Consider the following 14637-nt stretch of genomic DNA (forward strand, 5'->3'; position numbering starts at 1 on the left):
GAAATACAACTCCAGCTATGTGCCTCCCTTCACTGTTGATGTCTAAATCACCATCTGTAAGTGAACAAACGTTTCATTACTACTCTGAGATATCTTCTTTGGGAATCTTATACTAAGTACTAAACACTGTTTATGCTCAGTCACATTGACGGCTCATGAAGTAAAGTTATTAAATCATAAAGCATGATCATCTCTTTGTAACTGTTATGCGTTGCTATTTGATCAACACATCTGAGTTTTAGTCTTTGCTCTTTTCCACCATTGCAATGTGGTGTCCTTAAACAAGTCCCTCTGCTTCTCAGGGTCCTAGTTTCCTCATCCCTACAGTGAGGTATTAGACTAAGTTATCTCCAAGCATTATATACATTTGTGTAAATTTCTGAAATGATCTTTAGTGTGTTGATATTGAGATTAAATGCTAAATAGAATGTAGATATGTCGAAATGTAAGATAATAAAGGCACAACTAGTAATTTTATTTATTTTCCTTAATTTTTTTATTATTAACATATGATGTATTATTTGTTTCGGGGGTACAGGTCTGTGATTCATCAGTCTTACATAACACACAGTACTCACCGCAACATATACCCTCCCCAGTGTCCATCACCCAGCCACCCCATGCCTCCTACTCCCCTCCCCTCCAACACCCTTCAGTTTGTTTCCTAAGATTAAGAGTCTCTTATGGTTTACAACTAGTAATTTTGAAAGAATTGTTTTTGTATGTTTATTAAAACATAAGTGGTATTTCCGTTGAGGTTCTTATCTGTATCAGCTAGTTCTAATCTAGTACATACATTAACTTATATTTTGTATTAACTGTGGACCTTACTTAGCATTAATACTTAGCCATAAAATGGGTCTTTTGTAAGTTTTTTGCCCTTTAAATTTGATGAATGTTTATTGAGGGCCTGCCAAGTTCAAATCACCGTATTTAACTAAGGAGTCCCTTAGGTAAGTTAGTTGAGTTTCACGTTCTTTTTTTTTTTTTCCATAATAATATTTTTTATTATATTATGTTATTCACCATACAGTACATACCTGGTTTTTGATGTTAAGTTCGATGATTCAGTAGTTGCGTATAACACCCAGTGCACCATGCAATACGTGCCCTCCTTACTACCCATCACCAGCCTATCCCATTCCCCCACCCCCCTCCCCTCTGAAGCCCTCAGTTGAGTTTCACATTCTTAATAAATTAGTTGCAGTTTGGAATTGCCAAAAACACCAACCAAATAGAACAACTTCAAAAAGCCAGGCAAAACATTGGCTTTATTAAACCGTAAATAAGTTTTTGAACCTGTTCTCTTTTTGAAACTTCCTAGGAGGATGGTTCGTGTATCAGCAGAGGAATGAAGTTCACAATAACTGTGGCATCGAGATATACTACCAGACAGACATGCAGAGCACCTCCGAGAATATGTTTCTAGAGCTCTTCTGTCAAATCATCTCCGAACCTTGCTTCAATACCCTGCGTACCAAGGAGCAGCTGGGTGAGAGGGAAGCGGGGACTAGTAGGAGACCGTAGACTTTGAGCAACCCTTGTCCTCAGAAAACATTCTCCACATGTACAGTCCCCTTGCATGGTGCTGCAGTTGCTATATCGAGAAAGGCTTGTGAAAACCTTGATTATGGGGAATCCGCCTCTAAAAAATAAGCAATTAACATCTTTTGGACAGTAAAGCAATTCTTAAGGAGAAGACTGTGCGTTTACAGTACATACATGTCAATAAAGGATATTTTGGATGGGGGAGAGGGTGCTAATTGCAGGTTATTTATTATGGAAGGCAAGCCATACAGAGAAGCTTAGATTCATGAAACTTTGGGTTCCCTGAGGGCAGGTATTATCTCTTATCCATCTTTGTATCCCAAGCCTGAGGCATATAGAAGGTACTTGGTAAGTCTTGAGAAAATGTTTCAGGCAGAGTTTTAGGCACTATTAAAAGTCCTGGAGATCCTGGCAGGTTTAATCAATGAGAAAAGAAAGAAGCCCCAGTAATGACTGGGAAGAACCAATGAAAGAGGATTTGGATGAGTCTTTCCAGGTATTTTCATTTTTTAAACAACCACCACACTGGATGCTGGTCATGGAAAGTGGGTAAGCTATGAATGGTCCTTCCCTTCAAGGAGCTCACTATCTGATCAGCAATGAACAGAAGAGAAGTCCCTGCCCTCTCTGAGCTGCCATGATGGCGGGGGAGACAGACCATAAACAAACTATAAAGGAATAGTTACCATGCAGTGTGGTAATGTTGCTAAGAGTCTTCAGAGTTCAAAGGTCATGCTGAAGATAGTGACTTCCTCAGAAGTGGGACCCAAAGACACCACAGCTGTCAGAGATGTGGTTCAGGGCAGAGCAGCTGAAGGACAAAACCCACAAGCTCAGTTTGAAAAAGCTGTGGAAGGGTGACAGTGCGTAGCTCACAAGATGACAGCGGAAGTGTAACCTTCTGTTACTCGGTCTCTCGAGACTTTTAGTCCGAATAGAGTTGGTCCAGGAATGGATTCACATAAAGAACTTGGATGTGAAAGGAAACAGAGCTGGAATCCTGGTTAGGGGATAAAAACGAATTCAGGCTGTCCTAGGGGTGGGAATGACTTTCACATAGACTGAGGATGATTAGCTGGCAGACAGGAGTTGTGGGATGTGAGGCTGAATAATGGAGAGGGTTTTTTCCTTTTATTTTTTTATTTTAATGTTTTTTTATTATATTATGTTAGTCACCATACGGTACATCCCTGGTTTCTGATGTAAAGTTCGATGATTCATTAGTTGCGTATAACACCCAGTGCACCATGCAGTACGTGCCCTCCTTACTGCCCATCACCAGTCTATCCCATTCCCCCACCCACCTCCCCTCTGAAGCCCTCAGTTTGTTTCTCAGAGTCCATAGTCTCTCATGCTTCATTCCCCCTTCTGATTACCCCCCCTTTCTTTATCCCTTTCTTCCCCTACCGATCTTCCTAGTTCTTATGTTCCATAGATGAGAGAAATCATATGATGATTGTCTTTCTCTGCTTGACTTATTTCACTTAGCATTATCTCCTCCAGTGCCGTCCATGTTGCAGCAAATGTTGAGAACTCGTTCTGATAGCTGAGTAATATTCCATTGTATATATGGACCACAACTTCTTAATCCAGTCATCTGTTGAAGGGCATCTCGGTTCCTTCCACAATTTAGCTATTGTGGACAATGCTGCTATGAACTTTGGGGTGCATATGGCCCTTCTCTAAACTACGTCTGTATCTTTGGGGTAAATACCCAATAGTGCAATGGCTGGATCATAGGGTAGCTCAATTTTTAACTTTTTAAGGGACCTCCACACTGTTTTCCAGGGTGGCTGTACCAACTTGCATTCCCACCAACAATGTAGGAGGGATCCCCTTTCTCCACATCCTCTCCAGCAATTGTTGTTTCTTGCCTTATCAATTTTTGCCATTCTAACTGGCGTAAGGTGGTATCTTAGTGTGGTTTTGATTTGAATTTCTCTGATGGCTAATGATTTTGAACATTTTTTTCATGTGTCTGTTAGCCATTTGTATGTCCTCATTGGAAAAGTGTCTGTTCATATCTTCTGCCCATTTTATGATTTGTTTATTTGTCTCTCGCGTATTGCGTTTGAGAAGTTCTTTGTAGATCTTGGATACCAGTCTTTTATCTGTAGCATCATTTGCAAATATATTCTCCCATTCCGTGAGCTGCCTCTTAGTTTTTTTGACTGTTTCCTTGGCTGTGCAGAAACTTTTTATCTTGATGAAGTCCCACATCTTCATTTTATCTTTTGTTTCTCTTGCCTTTGGAGATGTGTCATGAAAAAGGTTGCTTTGGCCGATGTCGTAGAGGTTGCTGCCTATGCTCTCCTCTAGGATTTTGATGGATTCCTGTCTCACATCGAGGTCTTTCATCCATTTGGAGTTTATCTTTGTGTATGGTGTGAGAGATTGGTCAAGTTTCATTCTTTTGCATTTGGCTGTCCAATTTTCCCAGCACCATTTATTGAAGAGACTGTCTTTTTTCCACTGGATGTTTTTTCCTGCTTTATCAAAGATTAGTTGCCCAAAGAGCTGAGGGTCCATTTCTGGGTTCTCTATTCTGTTCCATTGGTCTATGTGTCTGTTTTTGTGCCAGTACCATGCTGTCTTTGTGATCACAGCTTTGTAGTACAGCTCGAAATCCAGCATTGTGATACCCCCAGCTTTGTTTTTCCTTTTCAACAGTTCCTTGGCGATTCGGGGCCTTTTCTGGTTCCATACAAATTTAAGGACTATTTGTTCCAGTTCTTTGAAAAATGTCCTTGGTATTTTGATCAGGATAGCATTGAAAGTGTAGATTGCTCTGGGTAGCATGGACATTTTAACTATGTTAATTCTTCCGATCCATGAGCATGGAATATTTTTCCATCTTTTTGTGTCTTCTTCAATGTCTTTCAAGAGTGATTTATAGTTTCTAGAATATAGATCCTTTACGTCTCTGGTTAAGTTAATTCCAAGGTAACGTATGGTTTTTGGTGCTATTGTAAATGGGATCGATTCCCTAATTTCTCTTTCTTCAGTCTCATTATTCGTGTATAGAAATGCAACTGATTTCTGAGCATTGATTTTGTATCCCGCCACGTTACTGAATTGCTCTATAACTTCTAATAGTTTGGGCGTGGATTCTTTTGGGTTTTCCATATAGAGTATCATGTCATCTACGAAGAGAGACATTTTGACTTCTTCTTTGCCGATTTGGATACCTTTTATCCCTTTTTGTTGTCTGATTGCTGTTGCAAGGACTTCTAGTGCTATGTTGAATAATAGTGGCGAGAGTGGGCATCCTTGTCGTGTTCCTGATCTTATGGGAAAGGCTTCCAGCTGTTCCCCATTGAGAATGATACTTGCTGTAGGCTTTTCATAGATGGTTTTTATGAGATTGAGGAATGTACCCTCTATCCCTACACTCTGAAGGGTTTTAAACAGGAAAGGATGCTGTATTTTGTCAAATGCTTTTTCTGCATCTATTGAGAGAATCATATTTTTGAATTTTTCCTTCTGGATAAAATCTATGACCCTGATAGATTTGCAAATGTTGAACCACCCTTGCATCCCAGGGATGAATCCCACTTGGTCATGATGGATAATCCTTTTAATGTACTGTTGGATTCTATTAGCCAGGATCTTGTTGAGGATTTTGGCGTCCATATTCATTAGGGAAATCGGTCTGTAATTCTCCTTTTTGATGGGGTCTTTGCCTGGTTTGGGGATCAAGGTAATATTGGCCTCATAGAATGAGTTTGGTAGCTTTCCTTCTGTGTCTATTTTTTTGAAATAGCTTTAGGAGAATAGGTACTATTTCTTCTTTGAATGTGTGGTAGAATTCCCCAGGAAAACCGTCCGAGCCTGGAGTTTTGTTTTTTGAAAGGTTGTTTATCATGTTTCAATCTCTTCATAATTAATTGGCCTGTTTAAAAAATCAATTTCTTCCTGTTTCAGCCTTGGTAGTTTATAGGTTTCCAGGAAGTCCTCCATCTCTTCCAGACTGCTTAATTTATTGGCATAAAGCTGTTGATAAAAGTTTCTAATAATCCTTCCAATTTCATTGGTGTTGGTTGTGACCTCTCCTTTTTCATTCATGATTTTATTAATTTGGGTCCTTTCTCTATTTTTTTGGAAAAGTCTTGCCAGTGGTCTGTCAATTTTATTAATTCTCTCAACGAACCAGCTTCTAGTTCTGTCGATCTGCTCTACTGTACTCCTGGTTTCTAATTCATTGATTTCTGCTCTAATCTTGGTCAACTGCTTCCTTGTGCGTGGATTAGGCCTGTCCCTCTGTTGCTGTTCCAGCTTCTTGAGCTGAGAATATAAGAACTGCATTTTAGATTTTTCTATTCTTTTGAGTGAGGCTTGGATGGCTATGTATTTTCCCCTTAGGACTGCCTTTGCAGTATCCCATAGGTTTTGGACCGTTGTGTTTTCATTCTCGTTGGTCTCCATAAATTGTTTAAATTGATTTTTGATTTCCTGGTTTATCGAATCATTCCTGAGCAGGATGGTTCTTAGTCTCCAAGTGTTTGAGTTTCTTCCAAATTTTTCCTTGTGGTTGAGTTCCAATTTCAAAGCGTTGTGGTCTGAGAATATGCAGGGAATAATTTCAGTCTTTTGGTATCGGTTGACCAGAACATGGTCTATTCTTGAGAATGTTCCATGGGCATTAGAATAGAATGAGTATTCTTTGGTTCTGGGGTGTAGTGTTCTGTATATATCTATGAGGTCCAACTCTTCGAGTATGGCATTCAAAGCTCTTGTTCCTTTGCTGATTTCTTTTTAGGTGATCTGTCTATTGCTGATAGTGGAGTGTTGAGGTCTCCTACTATTAGTGTATTTTTATCTATATGTCTCTTTATTGTGGTTAAGAGTTGGCTTGTGTATCTTGCTGCTCCCCTGTTGGGGGCATATATATTTATAATTGTCATATCCACTTGTTGGATACATCCTTTAATATAGTGCCCTTCTGTGTCTCTAACTATAATCTTTAGTTTAAAATCCAATCTGTCTGCTATGAGAATTGCTACCCCAGCTTTCTTTTGAGGTCCATTGGTGTGAAAGATGGTATTCCATCCCTTTACTTTCAGTCTGAATGTATCTTTAGGTTCAAAGTGAGTCTCTTGTAGACAGCAAATGGATGGGTCATGTCTTTTTATCCAATCTGCAACCCTGTGGCGTTTATGGGAGCATTTAGGCCATTTACATTGAGACTGATTATTGAGAGAGATGATTTAATGATGCCATGTTGCCAGTAAAGTCTTTGTTTCTATAGATTGTGACTTTCTGTTCTGAATCACTCTTGGGGCCTTTTTACTTTTATAGAACCCCCCTTAATATCTCCTGTAGGGCTGGTTTCGTGGTTACGAAATTGGTCAATGACTGGCGATTCTGGAATGTCTTTATTTCTCCATCCATTCTGAATGACAGCCTTGCTGGATAGAGGATCCTTGGCTGCATGTTTTTCTCTGAAAGAGCTTTAAAAATGCCCCCCCAACCCTTTCTCTCATTCCAGGTCTGTGTAGACAGGTCTGATGTAATTCTGATACCTTTGCCTTGGTATGTGAGAAATTTCTTTGCCCTGGCCGCTTTCACTACTGTATCCTTGGATCTAATATTTGCGAAATGCACTATGACGTGACGTGGTATAGGTTTGTCGTGGTTGAGCTTGGGAGGGGTCCTCTCTGCCTCTTGGACACGAATGTTTGTTTCCCTTGCTAGATTAGGGAAGTTTTCAGCTACAATTTGTTCAAATATCTCTTCTAGACCTCCGTTTTTCTCCACCCCCTCAGGGATGCCGATGATTCTGACATTGGAACATTTCATTGAGTCAGTAATCTCCCGTAACCTACATTCTTGAGCATGGATTTTTTTGAGTCCAGATTCTATTTTAGCTTTCTCTTCTACTAACCCATCCTCCAATTCACCGATATGTTCTTCTGCCTCATTCACCCTGGCCGTCAGAGCCTCTAGTTTTGACTACATTTGTGGCTCATAGAATTTTTAATTTCTGCCAGATTTGCTCTCATTTCCGCCCTTAGAGATTCTGTATTCTCATTAACATTTTCGTTAATACTTTTTTCAAGTCTACACATCATCTTGACCATTGTTACTCTGAATTCCATTTCTGATAATTTGATTATGTCCATATCCATTAGTTCTGTGGCAGAGGCCACAGACTCATTGTCTTTTCTTTGCTGGGGGGCACTTCTCCTTCTCCTCATTCTGATGAGGAGAGGTTGCGGGGTTGTCCAGAGCCCAAATTATTGACCGGGACCCAGGCCATGCACCCTTGTTTTATAGGGATCTTAGGGATGTGGGCTTCTTGATTTTTCAGCCTGCCTTCTGGGGAAGGGGCCTGTCGCGCCGATACTGAGGCAACCCTGTTTGGGTAGAGTCTCCGTGTCCCCTGCGAGGGGGGATGGGGATGGGCACCCTGTGAGCCAGTATTTCCAGGCTTTTGTTCTCTGGCAGCTTTCCCTGGCGGTTTTCTGTGCCTCTTCTGAGAGTCATAGCAGCAGTGGCCGAATTTCAGCCTCTGTCACAGAACAGAGGGGATCGCGGACCGTTCTCCACTGATGTTCTGGCCACTTTAACTCTGTTACTGTTGGTGCTGCTTAAGCCTGCAGCGTCCCGGGATGTGCGCCCCACACCCGGCGACCCAGCCCTCACTTCCAGGGCCGGCGCGTCTCTGTCCTTTGTGTTTCTAATGCCGCCAGCCGCCAGCCGCCCCCACGCGCTCCCAGAGCTCCCAGTTTCAGTCCGGTTCCAGTGAGCGCACCAGAGCTCCGGTTTTCAGTCTGGTGGCGCGCGTTCCACGGCTCACGGTCTCAGTCTGCTCTCTCGCGGGTGCCCTCACGAGTCCGCCCGCTCCCCCGTGCAGGTGGCTGCCGCTTCCCGGCGCCCGAACGCGGCGGCTCCCTCCCCGTTCTGTTTATCTTCCGATATCTGTGCGCGGTTTCACGGCTCCCCGCTTCGTACCTCAATACTCAGCGCTGGAGATGTTCATTTGTAGAGATCCAGATGTATCTTCCTGCGTCTCAGGCTGATTCCGTGGATGTTCAGGCTGGTCTGGTACCTATCCAGCTCGACTCAGGGGACCGGCTGAAAAAGGGGTCCCCTACTCCTCCGCCATCTTAACTCCTTTTTTTTTTTTTTTTTAAGAAGAAAGAATTACCTCCCAACTTTGTAACTGTTCTTCAGAGAGCTCTTTTGCTCTATCCTTAGGAACTTAGGATATCCTAGTTGTTTATATTTCTTCAAAGGTGGATAATATAAAGCCTGAAAGATTTTATTGCTCTGATAAGTAAGTCTTGAAGGACTAAAAGTGGCTTGAGGCTCAAACGCCAAGGTCCTGACTGGCTGGTGGTTGTGTTTCAGGCTATATCGTCTTCAGCGGGCCTCGTCGAGCCAATGGCATACAGGGCTTACGATTCATCATCCAGTCAGAAAAGCCACCTCACTACCTAGAGAGCAGAGTGGAAGCTTTCCTAATCACCATGGAGAAGTCCATAGAGGACATGACAGAAGAGGCTTTTCAAAAACACATTCAAGCTTTAGCCATCCGCCGACTAGACAAACCAAAGAAACTATCCGCAGAGTGTGCTAAATACTGGGGGGAAATCATCTCTCAGCAATACAATTTTGACAGAGGTAAGGCAAAATTAGGGCCCCGACATTTATGGGTTATAAGTTTCACGTTTGAGGACACGGAGGCCATTCTACAAAATGGTACCCGTCTGGTAGGTGATGTTCTGGGCTAATTGGTGGGGGTGCGGAGTGCATCACTTCTAAAGAACCATTTTTTTATGTAATAACAGTTTTTATTAGAGACTTTATCTTTTTTTTCCTCCTCTAAAACTAGAGGTGGCTCTACCTGTATCTCATAGTAATGCAGTAATAATAAATCTGATTTCACTTTTTTGTGTTCAGTTAGTGTGCCCCTGAGGCGCAGAGCACAGATATGTAGATATCTGTCGTCGTCCCCCCCCCCCCCCAACACTAAAAAAAGAAAAAGGAAAATGTGCAGATTGAACTCTCCTGAGATAAGTGCTGCCCTGAGGCACAGGGGTTTAAACATTTGCCGGCAGGGATCTCCGGAAATGTGTCAATGCCTTTACATTTGGGGCAGCTGTGCTCCCTGCAGTCTCCTGCTCACGGGCTTCCTTCTACAGCAGAGATGAACAGCGTGGGCCGCTAAGCCGCACTGGAAGTCAGGGGGCTGCTTGTGTTCTCATTCTGACACCAGCAAGCTGAAGGTCTTGGTCAAGACGCCTTTTGGGGGGCCTCTGTTTCCTGTATTTTAGCCATTGGTAATAGTACCTACCATGTCTTGACCATTTGCCATGTGGGTAACATCATGTTACTGTCATTCATCATTTTCCTCAGTTCTCACGACAGCCCCTTTCAGTAGTTATGAACCTCAGTTTCGAGATGAAGAAACAGGCTCAGAAAGATTGACATGACTAGCCTACAGATCCAGTAGCTCCTCAGTAGAGAGCCAGGATATCTTCTGAACTCTTCATTTGATATTTATCCCCTTACTACTTGCAGGCTTGGTGATCACTTAAAAACAGGGATACCGAAGAGCACCGAGTGAAGTATATTGTCATTTAATGTAGTATTCTGGGCTACCTGAGATGGAAATACTAGTGAATTATTGTTTGATTGCTTTTTCAGACAATACAGAAGTTGCATATTTAAAGACACTTACCAAGGAAGATATCATCAAATTCTACAAGGTAGGCTGAACTTACATGTTTAGGTTTTGACTTGTAAGCAAATATTATTTGTGCCGTGTCGTATGTTACTGCTTTGAACCTGCTGCCCTGCTTAGAGCTGCAGCCTCGGTCAGCTCGCCTTCTCAAGGGTTCTACCTGCGAAGCAGCAGCAGGAGCTTGTGTGGCTTCTGAATGAAGACCTGGGGGACTAGAGCTTCTAAACCTCTAAACAAAATAGAGATTAATAGGAGTATTAATTGAAATGAGGTACATGAAGTGATTGGCACTTAGCATTTAATAAATGGTCTCTTTGGCTGTTACCTCTTCAGTAGTAATTCTCAGCCTCAGAGTTTTTTAAATGTTTTAATCAGAATGCTTTAAATCGGAATATGTTTTCCTCGTTGATATAAGTTTTAGTTGTGTTTATTTATTGCTTCAGACTGTTTGCTTTGTGAAGGTAGGTATCTGTTCCCAGTGGCTTATGAGAAAGGGTGATCATTTTCAGCTCTTTTTCGTTTCTAAGGCATTCGTTCAAGGCAGTATTAGTTCTGGGTGTTTAAAAAGAGTGATGTCCTAATATAACTTGCTCTAGTGTTGCCATAAGCAATGAGGATTTTTTTTCTTTCCCTCCACAAATTCTATTCATTTGAAATTACACGTAGTACCTAATTATTGAATTTGTAAGACTAGCAGTTATAAGACTGAGTCTTTCTTGTCTTAAAAAATGAGAGTTTTATTACCAAGCTTAAGCTAAGTCTACAACATCGTTTCCCTAGCTGTGTTCCATGGTAAACTAGTGTTCCCCAAGATATTAGTAGGGGCACCTACAAGAAAGGGTTTCATGACCATGTAAGTTTGGGAAAGACTGTACTCTTTATGCTTGTTTTTGGAGAATCAGCAGTGTGTTATGTTAGCATTTTAAAAGTTCTAAGAAACCCCATAGTAAAGATTTCTTTAGCCTAGCATTTAATTTTGAGTAACAGAACTTTTTTTTTTTTTAATGATTTTATTTATTTATTTTTTTTTTGGAGAGAGAGTGTGTGTGAGCAGGGGGAGGGGCAGAGGGAGAGAGAGAGAATCCCAAGCAGACTGAGCACAGAGCCCAACACAGCTCGATCTTACAATTCTGAGATCATGACCTGAGCCGAAACCCGAGTCGGATGCTTAACCGAAAAAAAAGGATTCATGATAAATCACTTTAGGAAGTTTTGTTAGGGGGCACCTGGGTGGCTCAGTCATTTAGCGCCTGCCTTCAGCTCAGGTCGTGGTCCCAGGGTCCTGGGATCGAGCCCCGAGTGAGGCTCCCCGCTTAGGCGGAAGCCTGCTTCTCCCTCTCCCTCTGCCTGTACTTCCCTGGCTTGTGCTCTCTCTCTATCAAATCAATAAACAAAAACCTTTTTTTTTTTTTTTTAAGAAAAAAAAAAGTTTCATTAGTCAGGAGCACCTGTGTGGCTCAGTTGATTAAGCGTCCAACTCTTGGGTTTCAGCTCAGGTCATGATCTCAGGGTCCTGGGATGGAGCTCCACATTGGGCTCCCTGCTCAGCAGAGAGTCTCCTTCTCCCTCTGCCTCTCCCCCTGGTCGTGCTCTTTTCTCTCTCTCTCTCTCTCTCTCTCTCACTCTCAGATAAATAGATAAATAAAATTTTTTTTAAAAGATTTTATTTATTTGACAGAGAGACAGCCAGCGAGAGAGGGAACACAAGCAGGGGGAGTGGGAGAGAAAGAAGCAGGCTCCCAGCGGAGGAGCCTGATGGTGGGGCTCGATCCCAGAATGCTGGGATCACGCCCTGAGCCAAAGGCAGACGCCCAACGACTGAGCCACCCAGGCGCCCCAGATAAATAGATAAATAAAATCTTAAAAAAAGAAAGAAAGGAAAGGGAAGGGGAAAGGAAAGAAAGAAGGAAGGGAGGGAATGAGGGGAAGGAAAGGAAAGGGGAAAGGGAAGAAAGATAGAGATTGTCCAAAGTTGGTTGGGAAATTGAGACTAATCTGAAACTGAAGAGGGAGTTACACTCTATTGATAAAGGTTGATAAGAGGGCAATGAAGGTTTAGGTGAAAAGGGATTGTGAATAGATCTTTGGAAGCAAACTTAAGAAACAATCTGAGACGATCTCAGATGAGGGACTGTGTGTTACTGGAGGCAAACCTGGGCTGAGCTCCTAAAAGAGGCTGGAAGGGCCAGCGCAGGCCCGTGGGCCATCCTGCCAGCTAGAGGGAGCCACGGTGGCATTTGTTGTGCAACATCATCAGGGTTTCCATTGCAGCTGCACAGGACCAGGCTTATAATAACTGGTCCATAAACAGTTATTTAGCTGATTTGGCTTTGTCGATGATCTCTCCCTCTGAGGGTATACTCAGGGGAAGCTTCATCAAAGCTTGTGTTTTCCCTTTGGAAAAGACAGATAATGGTCCAGCATTAAGGAAAAGTTCAAGAGACACTTTCCCATAGGATCTACCAACTCACCAGTCCTGGTGTTCATGGTATGACCTAGGGAAGTCCTTCATAGCAGCCTGGTGGAGTGGAGAGAACCAGCTTGCTTCTCTCATACCATCATTGTGAGCTGTGTGACTTCAGCAAGTCGTCCTACCTCCCTGTGTCTCATAGTCTGTGTCTCTAAAATCAGACCGTTGTGACACTTAGCTTACAGGGAATCAAGTGTGCTGATGCAGGAGAGTGCCTGATGCAAGGTGGGACTCGACAAATGTTCATTGCCTTTCTCTTTTGGTAGATGAGGAACCATGGTAGTGCCCTGGTGCAGAATCCAAGAAGGTTCTTAGAGGAGCAGGTTGTGCCCATCCCTTGACTAAGCTCTGGCCATTGCCTCTGTAGTCACTAAAGATCAGCAGGGTGTAGCCCTGTGTCACACCCCGATGAGTACTAGGCTAGGTTTTCAATCCCAGCCCAGGTACTTATTAACTGTAGGAGTTTGAATACATCACTTAACTCCGTGGACTCCATTTTCATTTATAAAATGGGGTTAATAATAATTCTTGCCTACCTTACCTAATCTTTGTAGAGTTTGAAGGAAATACTCAAGTGAGGGGAAACATCTCTCTGTTTCTCACTATGTGAGAGCTGATTCTTCATATATGTAAAAGAGTACTTCATTTTAAGTTCCTTAGTGGGCCAGAAGGGTGACCCTGCTCTTCCTTCTCCCCAGGAAATGTTGGCAGTAGATGCCCCAAGGAGACATAAGGTATCAGTCCATGTTCTTGCCAGAGAAATGGATTCTTGTAAGTATTGAATACTGACTTTTTTTAAAGTATAGTTTAAGGCACATGATGGTTGTCCCTTGCCATCGGCACATCCCTTAACAGAGCACCAGAGAGTAAAGAGGTAGAGAAGGGGACTAATTGGAGGCAGGGTCTGCTCTATCAAAGCAAAAATAAGGGGCAGAGGGAAATGAGGCAGTGAAGGAGAGAGCCAGCATTAGGTGGCACAGTGCCAAGCTGGTCACAACTTTTCAAGAAAACACAGCTAGTTACTAGTAGGACATCTTTGGAGAAGCTATGTGGGACCACTGCATGCAGTTTATCTGTTCAGTCCTTCCCATCTTCTGTCTCTGAGTTGCCAAGGTTTACCCCACAACCATTAGCTCCCATGGCCTTCTGGGTTGTTTTACTGGATCCTTTCTGGTGGTCACACCCTCAGGGTCCAGTGAGGCCAGGCATGGGCACCAAAGTTGCTGTGGGCAAGGCTTTATAGCCACAGTAACATCATGAACCATCACTGGGGACAGTCGGGATAGGAGGTAGGACCAGCAGTCTATGTCTGGGGAGCAGACAGCCTGAGAGGACATGGGCCTGGTACAGTTTCTTAATGAGCCAAGTCCAGTTTCAATTTTTTTTTTTAAGTTGCTCTTGTATGCCGGTATTATTAAGTAACTTTCATTTTCTTCTAGGTCCTGTGGTTGGAGAGTTCCCATGTCAAAATGATATAAATTTGTCACAAGCACCAGCCCTGCCACAAGTAAGAAATGCAGATGTCATCTTAGATTGCATGGTTAGAGGACTTCCTACTTGGAAGGCGCTTGTTCATCAGGACACATAAGACTCGAGGTTTCAGGTCACCAGGTGTTTGAGCCCCTGCTTTACATTCCCCGTAAAGGCCAGGTCACCATTCTGACAGCTCCCAGGGGTCATGCCTTTGTCATCTGTGGAAAGACTCGGCCTCTGACCTTCTTTGCCTTTGCTTCTAGTTGAACAATTATGTTGCTCTGCAGCGAGTTATCTCCAGCCACGTCTGTACCTAGCCCCTTCCATGGTGCCAGCGTATTCGAATCATCTGGAAAGGCTGGCACTTACTGGCAGCCCCTGCCTAGTGCTGGAGACTTGCGTGCTAGCTCTGTGTCCTAGCCCTTGCGTGGCCAGAGGAAAGCCAAGGGTCTTCTTT

At 43.0% G+C, this 14637-nt stretch overlaps 1 protein-coding gene across 6 annotated transcripts in view; it reads left to right on the forward strand.

Moving 5' to 3' along the window:
• The window catches only part of IDE (insulin degrading enzyme), a 107932-nt gene that overhangs the window by 90778 nt on the left and 2517 nt on the right, over positions 1 to 14637 (forward strand). For all 6 annotated transcript variants that reach the window (XM_026481655.4, XM_026481656.4, XM_057308263.1 and 3 more), the window contains 5 exons: positions 1325 to 1492; positions 8902 to 9174; positions 10201 to 10262; positions 13406 to 13478; positions 14147 to 14214. In XM_026481655.4, coding sequence (XP_026337440.1) covers positions 1325 to 1492; positions 8902 to 9174; positions 10201 to 10262; positions 13406 to 13478; positions 14147 to 14214 — 644 coding nt within the window. The remainder of the gene's footprint in view (positions 1 to 1324; positions 1493 to 8901; positions 9175 to 10200; positions 10263 to 13405; positions 13479 to 14146; positions 14215 to 14637) is intronic.

This window comes from Ursus arctos, unplaced genomic scaffold (assembly GCF_023065955.2).
Source record: "Ursus arctos isolate Adak ecotype North America unplaced genomic scaffold, UrsArc2.0 scaffold_7, whole genome shotgun sequence".
NCBI lineage: Eukaryota > Metazoa > Chordata > Mammalia > Carnivora > Ursidae > Ursus > Ursus arctos.